Source organism: Phascolarctos cinereus, unplaced genomic scaffold (genome assembly GCF_003287225.1).
Source record: "Phascolarctos cinereus isolate Bilbo 61053 unplaced genomic scaffold, phaCin_HiC Scaffold_2;HRSCAF=192, whole genome shotgun sequence".
In the NCBI taxonomy this organism is placed as follows: Eukaryota; Metazoa; Chordata; class Mammalia; order Diprotodontia; family Phascolarctidae; genus Phascolarctos; species Phascolarctos cinereus.
This window is the reverse complement of record NW_027555625.1, coordinates 227,876,073-227,893,929: the sequence shown is the minus strand read 5'-3', so window position 1 is coordinate 227,893,929 and position 17,857 is coordinate 227,876,073. Positions and strand designations below refer to the sequence as shown.

General features: G+C 47.2%; 1 protein-coding gene across 1 annotated transcript in view; it reads right to left on the bottom strand.

Moving 5' to 3' along the window:
* Nucleotides 1–835: 835 nt before the first annotated feature.
* RIMS4 (regulating synaptic membrane exocytosis 4) overlaps nt 836–17,857 on the bottom strand; it is a 61,272-nt gene continuing 44,250 nt past the window's right edge. The window contains exons 3-6 of the mRNA XM_020984112.2: nt 15,928–16,040; nt 15,465–15,566; nt 14,391–14,530; nt 836–7,682 (exon numbers count right to left, since the gene is read on the bottom strand). Of these exons, the coding sequence (XP_020839771.1) occupies nt 7,464–7,682; nt 14,391–14,530; nt 15,465–15,566; nt 15,928–16,040 (574 nt within the window). The 3' untranslated portion in view covers nt 836–7,463. The remainder of the gene's footprint in view (nt 7,683–14,390; nt 14,531–15,464; nt 15,567–15,927; nt 16,041–17,857) is intronic.

Here is a 17,857-nt window from a genome sequence, read left to right as displayed (position 1 = left end):
GTCCTCACTTTCCTTCTCTGGAAAAAGGGTGGCTGGACTAGTCTCCAAATCCTTTTCAGTTTTAACTTTCTATAGGTCTGGTGCTAGAATAGCTTCCAGACATAGTGACCCATGGAAAGAAGTAGCTGGGGTTTATTTTAGAGAATCAAGCTGGAAGGGCTAGGAGGCCCTTTTACTCCTATGACTAGTTCTGGGGACTGGCTTGAGGTCCTGTTGCTAGGTGACATTGAGGATACTGATACGGTGGTCACTGGTTGCTGAGCAACACCCCCAAACCAGTCCAGTGGTGATGTCACCAGAAACCATAGTTGTGTAACCACACACACACACACACACACACACACACACACACACACACATACACACACCCTAACAGTTTTCTTCAGAGTTCTAGATCTGACTCAGGCCTGACCCAGGATGCCTGAGTGCCAGAGGCTGTTAAATCTGGAAGGGACTTTTGAGGTTCATCCAGTCACCTCATTTTATGGAAAGGGACACTGAAAACCAGAGAAGTGATGTCATTTACCCAGGATCACAGAGCTAGTGAGTAACAGAGCTAATCCTTGAACCCAGGTCTTCAGACATCCTGTCCATTTTCCTCTCATTAGATACTCTCCAGGGCTTCCCCTGAGACTTCTGGGCTTACTGGGGACTAAGACCCAAAGGATTCTCACCGGGTTCACCTTGTCCTAGGCTTCCTAGGCAGAGGGTATCTCCCCAGGGCCAGTCTGAATCAAAGATGCTCCCCAGGAAACATGTAGTGGGGGTGAAGGGGGATGGACAGCTGTGACCATAGGGCCAAGCGGAAGAGATGTAAATCAATAAGCAGACTCACTTAGAAAAAAACAAAAATGTGTTTTTAATTTTCAACATGATTTACATGAGCTCAACGTAAGACACTCCAACCCAGGGGCCTGGGCCCCATTCTGAAACCCTTGCCATGTGGCCCAGATCTACCTGACAGAAAAACTTCCCAGCAGGTCCTTCCCACCCCATGACCAAGGGCCCCCCTGCTCCCAGGGAGTAGAGTGGAGACGTGGTGAGGGGGTGGGTTACTCCATCTGCTGAAAATCTTCCAACTTAGGGACCCAGGCATCCACAGATTGGCAACAAAGCTTCCTTAGGGTTCCAAGGAAGTGTGTCAGGAGCCAGTGGGCTGCCAGGAAGTGGGGGGCAGGGACATGGGGAAGGGTAGCACAGCGTCAGACTCAATAAATAAATGCAGGTGGACCTTGCTTTATGCAACAACTGTGCTTCTGCAGAGAGCATGTAAAAGAGCTTTGCAAATGGAATTGCATCCAAAAGATCATTATTTCAAGGATCTCAACAGTGAGCTGAACCAGTGAAGACTTCTTCACATGAGGGGCAGATTCATTTCTTAATTTGTCAGGGGACCTGGGTTTGAGCCCCAGCTCTGCCACTAACTTGTATGACCATGGGTAAGTCAGGCCCTTTCTCTGGCCCTTGGTTTCCTCAGCTATAGGATGAGTGTGATCACCAGGAAAAAATTGATTTGATTAAAATTTTGAAGCCAAGAGATAATTCATTTTTCATCAATACAAATTATTCATAAGCCTAGATGTTTGTTTAAAGTGAGGAGCCCCTGAAATGGTGCTATGATGGGGGCTGGTATCTATAGAATCTAATTGAGCTGAGTGGAACCTTTGAGTCCATCTAGTCCAACCCATTTTTACAGATGAGGAAACTGAGGCCCAAAGTTGTTAAGTAACTTGCACAAGGTCACCCAGGTTAAGTGGCAAAGCTGAAATCAAAACTCTGGTACTCCAGCTCCCAGCACTCTTGATGACCCTGCTGATTCAGGGTTCATTCATTCAGATGCTCGCCTCTTCCAGCTCACTTGGAGACATCCTGCTGGCCTTAACCTGCCTGGCTTAGACAGCCCCCTCATACCTGAGGGGTCAGCTCCACAGGGCAGGAGGGGTGATCTGGCCCCAGTGCCAGTGAGTGAACTACGTCAGATCCCTCAGATGGGCTGAACAGAGCTTCACTGGGAGCCACTTGAACCTGATCCAGCAAGGTGATGGAGTCTCCCTGTGAGATGCTTCAGGGAAGACGCCAGGCTTTTGATCTGGGCTACTTACCTGTACACCAGTGTGCCCCACTCAGTGTGAGCTGGTTCAAACCCACCCAACACCTATTGGTGCTGAATGGATTTTTTCCCACACTTCTGTTACTATGGGGCCTGTGGGGGCAAAAGGAGCCGGCCAAGCAACTACCTAGCGGCCTTCCAGCATGGGCGAAATGAAAATGGTCAACATGCCCAAATGCTGGCACCCCCAGGGGGTACAGGTGGTGCTGCCACCAGACCAAGGGACTTGGATGCAATTTCACAGAGCCCTGCACAGTCTTGACTTGGGGGATCATGGGATTTGGAGCTTGAAGGGATCACCTAGTCCAACCTGCTAATTTTACAAATGGAGAAACTGAGACCCAAAGAGGTTAAAGTGATTGCCCAAGGTCATATAGGTAATAAGTAACACAGCTGATATTCAAACCCAGGTCACACAGGGTCATGGACCTAGAGCTTTAAGATCCTTAGAGCGCCTGTAGGTTTTCTGACTAAATTCAAATCCCAACAATGAATCCTAACAGCATGGCTTGGGGGGTAGCTGCTTTGGCCTGGCCTTTAATATGCAGAAATCCTTATTGCCTATGCTTGGATGCTTCCCCCAGGCCTTAGCTCAACAGAGCATCTGCTCAATTTGTATGATGCATAAGACCCTCGTCCTTGTCCTTGCTCTGACATGATTCGCTTATATAGCATTGATTTGCTTTAATCTCTCTGGGACTCAGTTTTCTTCTTAATAAAAATGGAGATAATTCCTAACATACGGTTAAGGATCACATGAGAATAAATGGGAAATTGCTTTGAAAAGTTTAAAGTGCTGTACAAATGTGAGGAAAGTTTAATATTTCCAGACCCAACTGCAGGTACCTTCTCCTGTCCTCTGCAGGCTCATTTGGAGGTAACTCCTGGGCATAGGAGCTCACTCCAAATGAGTAGCTCCAATTGGTGTTCTCTTTTTAGCCTGAGAAGATTCTCATGCCTGATTCCTTTTGGCCAGAGATCCCAGTCTCCACCTCAGGAAAACCCATCAGCAACCCTAGGAGACAAGATGGAGCTCAAGTAACTCGCAGCCTGGCTTCCTGGGGGCCCCAGCAGGTCTGCAGATTAAGGGGGGGTGGGGAAAAAGACCTGGAGATGCCATCACACCCAGGGGCTCTGACTTGGCCTCCTTGCTAAGCTCAAAAAGTGTCATCTCTGCTCTACCACTTAGTAGGATGACCTGATTTCTCATGTTGTCTTTCTGAGTCTCAGTTTCCTCATCCGTAAAACTGGGATCATATTACTTGCACTACCTACCTCACAGGGTTATGAAGATCAGATGAGATAATGGATGTAAAGCGCTTTTGTAAATTAGAAAGTGCTATAGAAATGTCAACTATTATTATTTATTATTATTATTACTAGTATTATTCTCTTTAATGTAGAGAAGCCACATTCTATTTATTCCCCTCTTGGGGCCTGGCCCAGACAACTGGGAGAAGTGTGCCCAGCTTTGTGGGGACAGAGTTCATCCCACCCTAGGGGACCAGTCTCTTCCTACTGCCAAGCATCAGAAGGATAGACAGACAGGACATGACAGGTGGGTGGCAGCCAGAACCACCTTGGGTCCCAAGTAGGAGCCAAGTTCATACAGAGTCTCTCCCAAAGCTACAGTTTAACAAAAAGTTTACTACCCCACCCCACCCCTACATACACCCCAGCACAGAACACACTCAGGACACACTGACAGGAATGGACCATTAATAGTGGGAATGGGGGGACAGGAGATAAGGACTCAAGACCCCGCCAGGAGGCCAGTTATTTCACAGAAGGAACAAGAAAAGCAGCGGGAGGAGGGGGTCCTGAGGCCATGGCCCCCACCCCACCTCTGGATGGATTATTGCTTCGTACCCAGTCTCTTTCACAAAACTGGCCTTTGTAGGAGACAGGAGGGAGGAGAAATTGGCCAAGTCCTCTTCACCAACACCAAGGTCTGGAGGGGAAAGCGAGGAGACCACCTCGCTACCCCCTAGGAATCCCCTTCACAAAAGTCTCCTCTGCTTCTGCCCCTTCTCAGCCTGGGGGTGGGAGAACATCTGGGGCTCCAGGGAAGGGCTTGGCCCAGTGGCAGCCTCAGGACACCTTTCCTGCTGGCAGCCCCAAGAGCCTTTTTTCTTCCTTGGAAAAAATGGCCACAATCTGTACATGGAGCACATGGTTCCAAGAGAAGTCTCCTGGTTCCAATAGTTGCTATTTCAATGTATCAGGGGTCAATGATTATTCTGCTCCCACCAGGGACTACAGCACACAGCCTCCCTTTACAGCTGTGTCTTTGAGAATTGCTGTTGTCTGAAACTTCTCCCCATGGCTAGGCTAGTCCTGAGACCACAGATGCATTCTGTTCCCAGGTCTTTGGTCTGGCCTTGAAGCCCTACCTGCTAGGGCCAGTCATCCAGCAAAACCTTTAAGACCCCAGGGCCACCTCCAGCCCAGGATGAGAGGGCATCAGCTATTAACAGTGAGTAATAAACAAATGAGAAAGAAATCTTTTTTTCACAAGAATCTCAGATTTCTACTGCACCCAACCCTCTCCTGACCTTGCCCCTCTCTCCTATGAAGGCATCTACAATAACACTCCTATCCCAGAAGTTACTCAGGAGGAAGTGCTGACAGCCCCTTCCCCAAGGCCTGAGGCTAGACAGCCCCCTTCCACCTCTGCCCCTAAAGGCCCAGGACTGGAAAATTCTCTTACCTCTCCCTTCTCTTACCTCCCTCAATCTAGTTAGAGAGCTGAACCAGGAGAAGCCAGAAACCCTTAGAGCACTGGGTTTGGGAAGCCCAGCTTGCTGGCTTTGGTATGGAGAGAATGGGGCTTTACACTCAAACCTCATTCCCAAGGCCTCTAGCCTAGGACTGGCTTTCCCTTCCTACTCCCACCTGACTGACCAGAGAGAACCATAAGATCTGAGATTCGGTGGCAGGGAACTTAGAGACCATCCAGTCTGACTCCTGCATTTTACAGAAGAGGAAACTGAGGCTCGATAGGATGAGTTGCCTCCATTACTTCCCTCTAGTCCAATTTAAAAGGATTTCTTGAACCTTCCACCCTACCCCCCCCAAAAAAAAAAAACTTGGTTTGGAACCCATGTCCTGAGTGCACTGGTCTGTCCTCGGCCAGACACCAGGGCCCAAACACAGCCCAGTGGCCCAGAAGGGCTCTGTAAATGTGTAATCAGAAAAAGATTATCAACAAGAATGAAGAATACTATGTAATTCTGTGCCCCCAGCTAAAGCCTCTTTGCTGGGTGGGAGAGGGGGAAGAAGCCCGAAGAGCAACCCCCATCCCCCCTCAAAAAAATCCCAAGGGACCAGCCCCAGCAGCCACACCCAGAGGCCTTGGAACTAGCTGGATTTTCTCAACACCTTCCCAGACCCCTTTCATCCCTCACAGTTCTGGAGGAAAAGACAGGCCGGCTGCCTCTGGGGCCCTCAGGGAGAAAAAAAGAAGGTCAAACAGAGAATTCAGTCTAATCCTTCCCTGTCAGGCCCATTTGGTCTATCAGTCCCCACTCTCCATGCATACACACACCTAGGATGGATTTTATGTTCCCCCTCCTTGGACTTTGTAAATAGGAGAGGTCTAGGGAAAAGCCCTGCTCTAGACTACTCCTCCATGCTGGGAATGGGGGAGGTGAGGAGGGACCAGCCTCAGCACTGAGGTGGTGCTGGGGAGAGAAGGGAAGAGACGGAAGGAGGCAGGAATGTGCTTCGTTAAAGAGAGTTCCTACCCAGCATGCAACAGTTTGCCTGAAATTACCCCATGGCTAGGGTCAGAGATCAGGCCAGTGAGCTGGGAGGCCCAAGACACAGAGCCAAACCAACATGCAGCTGGAGATAGGGGGAAGGAAGGGAAAAGGGAAAGGGAGAGAGAGAGAGAAGGAAACCCTCAAAAGTTTGACCCTTTCTCTTTTTCTCCCATCCATTCTATTTGCTTTCCTCGAGTCCACATAAAATGACTCTTTTGCATTCAGTTCACCTGTTTCAGATGTTGTTTTGTGTGTGTTTTTTAAAAAGTAAAACCGAGGTTCTCTGGCCCTAGAGACCCCAAAGAAGAGGGTAGATTACCATCTGCCCAGAGGCAACAGTCTGGACTAGATGACCCATGGAGTCCAAGGGCATCAGACAGAGAGGGGTTCTTCTAACAGATTGTCCCAGGTCCCTGGCATGGAGTCCATGGCTGGCATGGAATGCCTTGGCCACACTTCAGCCTCTAGCTTCTCCTAATTCTGCCTTCCTTGCCATCCTGGCTTAGCCCACTCAGTTCCATTTGGGGAGTGGCAAGGCTTGTTGCAACACAGGCTGAGAGACCTTAGGAGATCTAGCAAGTTCAGCCCAGCTCTACCCGTCCACTGCCACGGGCAGAGTGGGGAGATAGAGTTCCCTTAGAGTCTCAGTTGCCTCCCACTGCCTCTAAGCTGCTGAGACAAGCATCCCCAGAATCTGGAGGTGAGGGGCCAGGCGGCAGCAGCCCCATGTGGGCACTAAATAAAGGCATCCTCGATTCCTGCAATGGAACGTCTTTGAGATCATCTAGTCTAAACCCCTCATTTTTAAAGGAGGAAACAGATCCGAAGAAGGGAGGCGATTTGTTAGGGTTGCACAGAGCTAACGAGTGGCTAAGTCAGGACTGAGACCCTTGCCTCCTCTTGCATCCTAGCTCCCAGGTGAGAGATCTTTTCCTTGTAGAAAAGAGGCACCATCTGCATCCTGAGTCATCATGGGTCGGGCCTGACATCCAAAGAGCTGTGCAAACAATTTGTGGCAGCCGAGGAGGACACATGCCTAGAAGGAGGTACTTAGTCAAGAGGAGGTGAAGCCCCTGACGACTGATGGGCAGCCTCTCCAGGCTGCCTTGATGTCCTGGGGCCTCTCCAGGACGCAGATGGCCTTGACTGATGGCTGGCTCCACCATCCTCCTTGGAAACTCCCCGGGCTCCTCTCAAACTGGCCGCAGGCAGAGTATACAGCCACTGGAGCTAAGTGCCACAAGAAAGACACTTGCTGGTGGATCGGCACTATGGGGAAGGCAGGCCCCTGGCCTAGGATAGTGGAGACAGCTCCAGGCAACTAGCTCCAAGGGGGACACAAAAAAGGGAGAGGTTGAATAATAGGCCCCCTCCCAAATTTGGGGGACCTGTGACCGAGTCAAAGGTAAAGCCAATTGCTCTAGGAGAGGGAAGGCCTCAGGATGGGGAAGGTGGCCAAACGGGATGGGGAGGAGCCCACAGAGTAGGTCTCTCCTCCTTGGGAGGGAGCCCTGTCTGCTTCCCTCTGAAGCGCCAGGAGTTCCAGATCCAGGCACAGTCCCTGGGCAACCCCTCCCCAAGTTCAGCCACTACGAGCGCTCCCCGCAGGGCCCCACGGTGCTCTCCAGGGACAGCTGAGAGGACTGGCGCAGTAGCGGGCCGGTGGCAGGGTCCACCATGGATGATGTGGGGAAGAGCTTGTACCAACCCACGGCCAGGGTGGTCAAGTCCAGCTCCTCCAGAAGCACCCTCGCCACGCCCATGAAGTGCTTGCGTTCCATCCTTCCATAATTGCCCCACACGATCACCTGCAGAACAGATATACAGCAGAATTGAGCGTGGATTCCCTTCTCCCCCATGGCCGGAGGGTGATCATTCTCTGAATCAACCCATAACCAGGCTTCTTTAGAAATGAGCCCCAGGTACAGCCCTTCCAGACATTCCTGGTTTACCCCACCAGAGGTCCACCACATGAACCAGACTATCAAGAGGTAGAAAGGACTCGAAGGACCATTCAACCCCTTCATTTGATAGAGGGAGAAATGGAGTGAAATGACTTGTCTAAGATCACACAGCTGGTGAGTTGCAGAGCTAAGATTCCAACTCATGTCTTCTAACTCCAAGTCCAATGAGGACTAAACTGAGGCTTGGAGGTCAGTGACTTGACCAAGGTCAAACAGGGGATAAGTAGAATCTGAGTCCAGGTAATCCAAGTAACTTTACTGGCCTTCAGTTTCCTTATCTGCAAAATGGGTCTAATATTTGAATGACCTCTCTCAAGATTTTTTTATGAGAAAAGTGCTTTATAAACTGTAAGGTGTCTCCTAGTCCTGACATTGTATATTCTGAGATTTTAGGTCTGGATATAGAAATGTGAGCTGTTTTAGTTATCATTAGGCTGACAGTTAAAAGACTTGAGCTCTGAGTCCTGGCTCAGCCACAAGTGGATACATGATACTGGGTAGGTTGCTTGCTCTCCTTCAGCCTCCACTTTTTTAACTGTAAAAGGGGAATAATAGCTTCTAGTCAATCAGTGTTTCCAAGTCTGGGTTTCCTTATATGTAAAACGTGGATAAAATCCTTGTCCTGTTGAGCTCAAAGGGCTGTATTTCCACAGCACTTTCAGGTCTTCAAAATGCTTTACTCAAAACAGCTCTCGGAGGTAGTCAGTAGCTCAAGTATTATCACAGAGGAGAAGTAAGGCAGTGTGGTCCAGTAGGCAGGGCTGGATTTGGAGTCAAGGCACCTGGTTTCAGGCTTAACTGTGACTTGTTCTACTACTTATGTGACCTTAAGCAAACTAAGTACCTTCTCTGGGCCTCAGCTTCCTCATCGGTAAAAGGAGAGGGTTGATGAGATGACCTGTAAGGTACCCAGCTCTAAATCTATGATACCCTTTTTTTTTTGAGGGAGGAGGGGACTGGATCAATAATTTCATTAAGGAAATTCCCTCTACCCATATGGATCTGAAGCTCTTCTATAATTTATAGTCTTAGAGAATTGTCTAAGGCACTGAGACCTCAAGTGATCCACTGTTTTTTTTTTTGGTAAGGCAGTTGGGGTTAAGTGACTTGCCCAAGGGCACACAGCTAGTAAGTGTCCAGTGTCTGAGGCTGGATTTGAACTCAGGTCTTCCTGACTCGAAGGCTGGAGCTCTATTCACTGTGCCATCTACTGCCCTGATCCATTTCTACAGACGAAAAAACTGAGGTTCAGAGAAGGGAAGAGAGTTGCTCCAGGTCACAGAGCTAGTAAGAACAGAATCCAGATCTGTCCTTTACTCCACCCAAGACTGCTCCACTCCTCAATCCTCTATTTCTTTTCCTTTCATATGTCATAATTAAATTCTTGCCTCTGAGGCTATTGGCCACAGAAGTGCATCCCCTCTGCTGAGGGTCACCAATGGCCTTCCCACCATAGCCCAGGAATCTTTTTTCTTTGGAGGCATCACATTCGTTAACAGAAAGCCCAAAGAGTTTCAGGACTAGTGTCATCCTGCCACAAGGGGGCGCAGAGTTCATGAGGTCCAATGGCTAGAGCAGGGGCCAGCGCATCTGACAGCCTCAGCTCTAGAAATCAGAGATATAGAATTGTCAGAGGTGGACAGACCAGACCGTCAAAGCTGGAAAATAGCTTAGAAGAGGAAGGAACCTCAGAGATCATCAAATCTAATTCTCTCATTTTGCAAATGAAGATATTGCATCTCTAGACTGGGGATGTGACTTTGCCAAAGTAATCCAGTAAATTTGTTTTGGAGTTGAGATTGGAACTCTTTCAGCGCTCTTTCCAATATAAGGAAACTTAAGCTTGGCTGTGTGGCATTAAATAAATTATTCAGTTTCTTGGGGGGAGGTCTCTGTTTCTTAATCTGTAAAATGAGGACGATTACATACTGATTTGTTTGGTTTTTTTTACCAACACCACAAGTTTTTGTGAGAAGAGAGTAAAATTTAAAAGGCAAACAAAAGTTAAATAACTTTCCCAGGGTCATATAGCAAGTAAGTGTCTGAGGCCGGATTTGAACTCAAGTCTTCCAGACTCCAGACCCAGTTCTCTATCTTCTGTGACACCCAGTTGCCCCCAAAAAGCCATTCACACATGTAAAACAGAGATAGGGACTGGCCCTGTGATTTCATTGGCATAGGACACTCTGGTAGTGAAGAAATTCTCACTACTTATGCAACTCAGTATTTTCTCTGCCATTTACAGCCTTAAAGAATTATGGTAGAGCACAGACTGAGAGGTTCAATGACTTTCCCGTGGGCTCACATAGCCAGTATATATCAAGGGCAAGATTTGTACCCAGATCTTCCTGGTTTCAAGATCAGCTCTCTATCCACTACCCATATGTAAAGCATTCTGGATATCTTAACCATTGTTGTTTCCTAAGCAGATGGAGGATGGTCAGAGAAATATGGAAATGGATTAGGGGGTGGGGATGGCCAAGGGAATGAGTATTGAAGCTAGATATCAGGCTTAGCTGCTGACCTTGAATGCTAACTCAAATAGTTTGGGGACAGATTTCCTGCTGTATCTTGGGAACTCCATGACAGGCTATTGAGAAGTCTAAAAATTAGCCTAACAATCTACTGGAGATGTCAGCCCAAAAGGGCTGGGAAGCTCTTAAGAACAGAATGTACAAGACACAAAGAAAAATAATTCTGATGAGGATAAAAAAGGCAGTCATCTAAAGAGACTCATTTTAATGCATAGATCAGCAACTGACTTCGATTTTTAAAGAACATTAAGAGAAAATGGAAGCTAGGGTAGGTAAATAGAGGGCAAATACAAAAGTGTGAAGAAGTCCTGTAAAAAAATGTCTAATCTAAAACACAGAATTAACTGAAGCAGGTAAAAAAAAAAAGTAAGGCTTATCCAAAGAGTGGGGTTTTTTTAAATACTGGAGAGAAAGAGGATTTCTTTGATATGATTCTACAAAAAAAGATAGGATCACTGAACAGGAAGGATGAAATGATGACTAGGGATGATTGAGAGAATGATTGAGAGAATTGGCTTCTGGTTTCTTTGCTAAAGACAGTGACCTTTAGACAGGAAAGGACAGAAAAATGTGATTAATGGGGAGGTGATACCTCAGATAAGTCAGGAGACAGGAAGGAGTGCACCTTGTTTCTCCTGACAAGTTCAAGTCACCAACCTAGCTGAGTACTGAAAGACCAGGTACAGTCAATTACTGAGTCATTCAGTGAACTTTGAAAGTTTATGGAGAACTGGGGAGATGCTTCAGGATTGGAAAAGGGCAAAGTCCCAAAATTTTCCCCAAAAATGGCAAAAGAAAAGAACTTGCAAAGTATAGACTAGTGACTTTGATTCCTGACAATATTTTAGAATGTATTATTAAAGGCGTGATTAGTAAATGTCTAGAAAGGGAAGCCATGATCACTAAAAAACAGCATGACTTCAAGGATGAGTCCTGTCAAACTAACCTCATTTTTTTAACAGGTTACTAGACTGTTGGAGTGGGGGGAATGCTGTAGACATAGTTGACCTAGGTTTTAGCAAAGCATTTGGCAAAGACTTGAGCTATTCTTGCAGACAAGATGTGGCCTAGTTCAGCAGATTCAGAACTGACTGAATGGCAGGAATTGAGGAGTGGTCATTGATGGTTCAATGACAACTAGGAAGGTGGTTTCCAGATAAGTGCTACAGGGGTCTGTGCTTGGCTCTCTGCTGTTTAATATTTTTATTAATAAAAAAGTTACAGATGCAAGGTATGCTGGTAAATGTTTAACAACTAGCTCTCTGGAGGGGGGGGAGATAAATGTATGACACACTTTTAAGTTTAATTTGCATTATTAACATTTTCTCCATCACTTTCTTAAGTCTAAACAGCCAACAAAACAATAAATCAAACCCTGATTTATAGCATTTACCAATTTCTGAGGTGTAAACGTTCACACTGAAAATTTAACAATCAGCTCTCAACAGCTGGCTAAAGCATTTTGTAGATGACTTATAGCTAGGAGGAGGAGCTAATAAATTCAGTGACATAGTTTTTTCCCCCTCAAAAAAACTCTATTGACTGAACAATAGATAGAAGTTAATAAGATGAAATATAACATGGGTGACTATAGTACTACCTTTGAATTTAAAATGTGAATTAGTTGGGTGGTGCAGTGAATAGAACACTGGATGCGGAGTTAGGAAAACCTGAGTTCAAATCCTACCTCAGACATTTACTAGCTGTGTGACCCTGAGCACGTTGCTTAATCTCTGCCTGCCTCAGTTTACTCATCTGTAAAATGGGGATAATAGCACACCTCTCCCAGGGTTTTTTTGAGGATAAAATTAGTTATTATTTATAAAGTGTTTTTCAAACCTTGAAGTGCTATATAAATGTGAGCTATTGTTACTGTTATTAAAAATCAATGTTATAAGTACAAGACTGAGGAGGTACAGCTAGACAATAGTTTGTCTGTAAAAGATTTGATGGTCTTAGTGGACTGCAAGCTTAAGATGTGTCAAGAGGCCCAGAACGCTAATTTACTCTCAGTCATCATTAAGAGAAGTATAGTGTCCAGGACAAGGGAGGTCCTTGCTGTGTTTTGCCCTGGTCAGATGCCACATATAGTATTGTTCACCCATTCTGAATACTCCATTTTAGGATAGATGTTGATTGGTTGGAGAGCAGCCAGAGGAGGGTGAACAAAATGGTAGAAGACCTTGAGTGCGAATGTCTTTGAGGATGAGTTGAAGGAATTGGGGACGTGTAGCCTGGAAAAGAGGCTTCGGGAGCTGACAAGTTATTTGGAGGACTGTTGCATAGAAGGGGGGGATGAAACTGTTCTACTGGGCTTCAAGGGACAGAACCGAGAACAATGGTCAGCAACAAAGAGGAGAACTTAGGTGTGAGGCAGGTTAGAGCTTCCTAACAATCAGAGCCATCTCAGAGTAGTTCTGGCTGGATCAGGAGGCGGTGGCTTCCCTCTCCCACGGGGAAGTCTGCAGGCTAAGGCTGGATGACCACTTATCAAGCATGTCAATCAGGGCATCCTGGGTTATGTTCTAGCTGGACTAGAGGGCCTCTGACCATTTGAGACTTCCCAGGCCTGGCTTTGATCAACTATGGCCCATGGGCCAAATCCAGCTCACTTCCAATTTTGGTAGAATGGTTGTAGTTTGCCAACGCTTGGTCTAGGCAGTGGTGGAAGAAGCCCTTCCCAGGAGCCTGGGCAGCCCTTTTTCTCTCTGTCATGGACTCCCCTTTGAGGCTAGGTGTCTGAGCATTTCCAGCTTTCTCAATCAACTGCACTGAGTCAAATTTAGACTCTTCTGCCTGGCATTAATGGCCTTCCTGGCACTACCCTACTATACCTCAAGTTGTCCTCTTCCATGTAACTCTAGATTCCTGCCAACTTTAGCCCAGGACTTGGAATGCTGTGGAAAATCCCCCACAAATCTAAACTTTCAGCCATGGTAAACTTGAGGGCAGGGGCTGTCTATCATGTAAATTATATATTTCTTCTAGCGCTAAGCATAGGACTTGGCACACAGCAGTCACTTAATAAATGTTTGTTGTTGCTGGCCACTATAAGTCATCCTTGTTAACAATCATAAACAGTGGTATAGTGGAAAGACCTGGAGTCAGGACAGAAACTGGGATCAAAGCTCTACCCTGGGTCGCTGTATGACCACAGGCTGGCCTTACTTAACCTCTCAGAACCTCATTTTCCTCATCATTAAAGTGGGACCAATAGTATCTTTGGTACCTCCTCCCAGGGCTGTGGTAGTGACCAAAGGTCATTCATGTAAAGCACTCTGTAACCCTCGAAAGAGCCCCAGAAATGTCAGCTGCTTTTTTAGTATAAGCAATGGCCTCAGGCTCGGGATGATGCCAGAGTGGGAGGAAAATGGTCACCTTGTTGTATAATGGGGGCCAGGGAGACTAGAGCCTTGTTTTCCTTGTATTCCTCTACAAGGCTGAGATTCCACCTCCTCTATGAAATTTTTCTGTATTATTCCCACCTAGATCCAGGGATTTCATTTTTCCTAGATTCTTTCACAATTTAAGCATTTTGTTAAGTCCCCTTAGGCCCTGATATCTCAAAGACCAGAGCCTTAGTTCTTCCAGCTGGGTCATCTTCCCATCCCTCCACAGACCAGAGTCCAATCTTCCCCAAAGCCCAGATTCTCCCTCTCCCCCACCTCCCCTGCCTGCCCCATGCCACCAAAGATCAGGTCCCCATCCCACCAAGGGCCGGGTCCTCATCCTCCAAAGACCAGGCCCCCAATCCTCATATAGGCTCAATTCCCATTCATTCAAAGACCAGGTACCTACTTCTCCCATAGTCCAGGTTCTCATCTTACCCCAAATACCAAGTGCCAGGTTCTCATCTGCCCACAAAATCCAGGTCCCCAGTTCTTCCACAGGCCAGATACCCCTTCCCCAAAGGCCATGACTCAATGTCCCCTAAGTCCAGATTCTCCACCCCTCCCCTAATCCAAGACCAGGTCCTTATCCTACAAAAGCTGAGCCCCCAGCCTTCAGCCATCCTCACCTGCAATACTTTGCCCTGAGGACTCTCAGGGAACAGGAGCACCTGGTTGTACAGGGGATCCAGAGACTTCCGAGCTACTTTGGTCTTCTTCTTGGCAATGCACACACCATTTTCCAGCAGGTAGGCCTTGATGTAGGCCGCTGGAAAAGAGCAGGAGGGCAGGAATGTCTTATTGGGTTGTTTCCTGGCTCTCACTGGCTGGGGGAAGGCCCTGAGAAGTAGGCTGCCAAGGCCTCATTGTACATCTTGGATTGAGGAGGTGTCCACCAGGGATGGGTTCTAAGGGAGGATAAGGGCTCAGCTCCCTACATCTTATTCACACAACCTTGTAAAAGTCCTTTTATACTCCCTGGCCTCAGTTTTCTCCTATATAAAAATGGGGGTCGGGGATGAGTATTGACAAATTAGTTTCTAAGCTCTTTTGTAGCTCTAACATACTATGTCCTAAGGTACTTTTGAGCTCTAAATCCCATGATCCTAGGTGTGAGTCTGCCTAAGGGTGGGTGGTAAGAAGACAGAGAAAATGGCCTTGGGTAGCCTCATGTCTGGGCAGGGTATGAGAGCCAGTCATCCTGTATACCTCCTCACTGTTCTCTCCACTGCTCTTCCTCTCTGCTCCTAGGGTTTCCCATCATTCTTTGCTCTCACCAGCTAAGTATATTCAAAGCACAGTTTAGGTGATGCTGGGGAAAATGGGAGGAATGAGCTGGGAGGGAGGGGGGACCTTGATGGGATCGTCCCTTGGAGGAAGATGCTGATGAGCAGCTTCGGCTTTTGTTTGGGACAGCCCTGTGTCCAAGCAGGGACCAGGACTTCCTATCCTCCTCTCCTACCTTTCTCAGGACATTCAAGTTTGGATACAAGAACTAGAAATATGGTTAAGGCAGGGTTGTGGTCAAGGTCAGGCCTGGGCTGGGGATGTGACACTAACATGCCAGGGAGATAAGGACCTACATCTTGACTGTGTGGTGGTTAGAATCTAAAAAAATCAAGGATAGACTGGTCAGGGCCTATACCAAGTCTTAGTGGGTCCCAAGTGAGAGGTTCAGTAATTCTCATGAACCCCCTGGTTACCTGGCAAGGTCTTGGAGCCTGGCTTGGCTGTTAGACCTCGGGCTTGGATGATGTCCACTTCAAGCTGTCCATTCCTCTCCTGTAACCCGATCTCCACGTCTCCTACGAGGCCCCCAAAGCAGAAAAAAAAGATAGATTTAGGAGCTCCCTTGGCCAAGGACAGGCCTCACTGTTCAGGTGGGTGTCCCTGAGGACAATGCCATCACTGTCCTAGACCTAGACCAAGGGCCTGCAGAGGGTAAGACAGGTCCATACTTTACCTTAGTTCAGAACTTCTAGTGGGAGTACTTTGGGGAAGACAAGGCAATTGCTCCCAGTGGTACTGAGTGAAGGCTGAGGGGGGCTAAGGAATTCAGTTTCAGGCCCTGGGAGCTGCACCATCTAGACTCGGTGATGGAAGAGGGAGCTTAGGGCACTTGGGCTGGCGTCCCATGGGTCTCCTTGGGGTCTGAAGGTCACTCACCCATGGATGTGGTGGCTAAAGTCTGACGTCCCACAAATTGTGCAGGCCCCATGCTGCCCAGGAAGTCACTGAACTGAGCGTCAGATGCGAGGCACACACCTCCATAGGTAAGACTGGAAGAGGAAAGAACAGGTTTCAGAAGGGTCTCTTAGAGACCTGTGTAGGAAATGTGGTTGGGAATATTGCTTCTGCACATCACTCCTCAGGGTAATGAGTAGCTGCTGGGGTATTGACAGCTGCAGGCTGTTGACAAGGAAATGTGGGGAGTGGGAGATGTAATTAGGGGCAGAGACTCATGTGGGGAAATTAGACACTCGGATAGGCTGTAAACCCTGCATTACCCAGCCAATGGGGAAACAGGGAGGGAACTGCGATTCAGGCCTAGGAATAAAAAGCTTTGCTCTCCCTTCTGTAAGGTGTGCCCACACATGGGACACCTGACCTTGTTAGGCCACTAATAAAAAAGTTTTTCTGGTTCACCAATAGCTTCTTGGAACTTCTGTTGCTCACACTGCTATCCCCAAGAACTACACCCAGTTGTCTGTCTCAGAAGCTGTTTCTTTCTGCATTTTGATCAGTCCTTGCTGTCTCTCTCATTAGATTTTGCCTCCCTATCAATCTTTGTTTCTGCCTCTACAATTTGCTCTTTGTCTGTCTGTCTATTACTGTCAGTCTGCCTATTGCTGTTTCATCGCTGCATCTGCCTCCCCACTGGTCTTGGCCTATTGTTCTCTTTCTATCACCTTCTGATGGTCTCTGTCTCCACCTTGGCCTTTTTCTTCATCAGCCTCAGCCTCTCTGCCGTCTTCCTCTGTCCATCAGTTTCAATTCAATTCTACAAATACTTGCCAATTCTCTGCTATGCACAAGGCATTAAAGTACTCTGCTAGGTGCTGGGGATACCGGACAAAAATGAAACACAGGACTTGCCTCCACAGATCAATTCTAAGGGGTGGGTATACATGATGCACACATACAAGTAAATATAAAATAAGCTGAGGAGGGGAAACAAAGCGTTAATCAGGGGAATCCAGAAAGATTTCCAGGAGGTGACATGTGAGCCAAGCCTTGAAGAAAGTGAAGGATTTGAAGAGGCAGAATTGAGGAGGGAGGCATGGGAGAAAGCCTGTTAGGAGGTGTGGAGTTGGGCGTTGGTGAAGAGGAATAGAATGAAATATGGCTGGAGATTTAAATGGCAGCCAGGTCATGGAGGGCCTTAAATGCCAAGCTGAGCACTTTATATTTTATTCAATGCAATGGGGAGCCACTGAAAGTTTTTGAGGAGGGTGCAAAGGTCCAACATACTTTAGAAGATTATTTTGACATCTGTATGGAGCTAGGCCATTATACTGTAAACTTCTTGAGGGCAGGGACTATATTATATTTTACCCCTTTTTTTTGTATCCCTAGCACTTAGCACAGTGCCTGGCACTTAGCAGGTGATTAGTAAATGTTTATTGACTGTATGACTGGAAGACAGATTGGAGGGAAGAGCTTGGAGGCAGGGAAACCATTAGGAAGACAACACAATAGTCTAGACAAGGGCCCATAGGTGCCTGAACTAGGGTAGTGACCACCTGAGCGGCAAGAAGACAGATTCAACTAATGTGGTGAAGGCAGAATCAACAAGTCTTGGCAACCAATTGACTATTTTGGGGAGAGGGAAGAGTTAGGAATGACGCAGAGCTTTCCAACCTAGGTGACTGGAAGAGTGGTGGTGCCCTCTCCAGAATAGGAATTTTTGGAGGAAGGGTTAGTTTAGGGAGGAATATCATTAGTTCTGGTTTGGGGTATATTGCATTTGAGCTTCTGATGGGATGTCCAGACAGAATTGTCCATCAGGCAGTTGGCAATGCTGGCCTGCAGTTCAGGAAAGTGATTAGGGCTGCATATATAGATCTGGGTGTCTATATATAGATGATAATTGAAT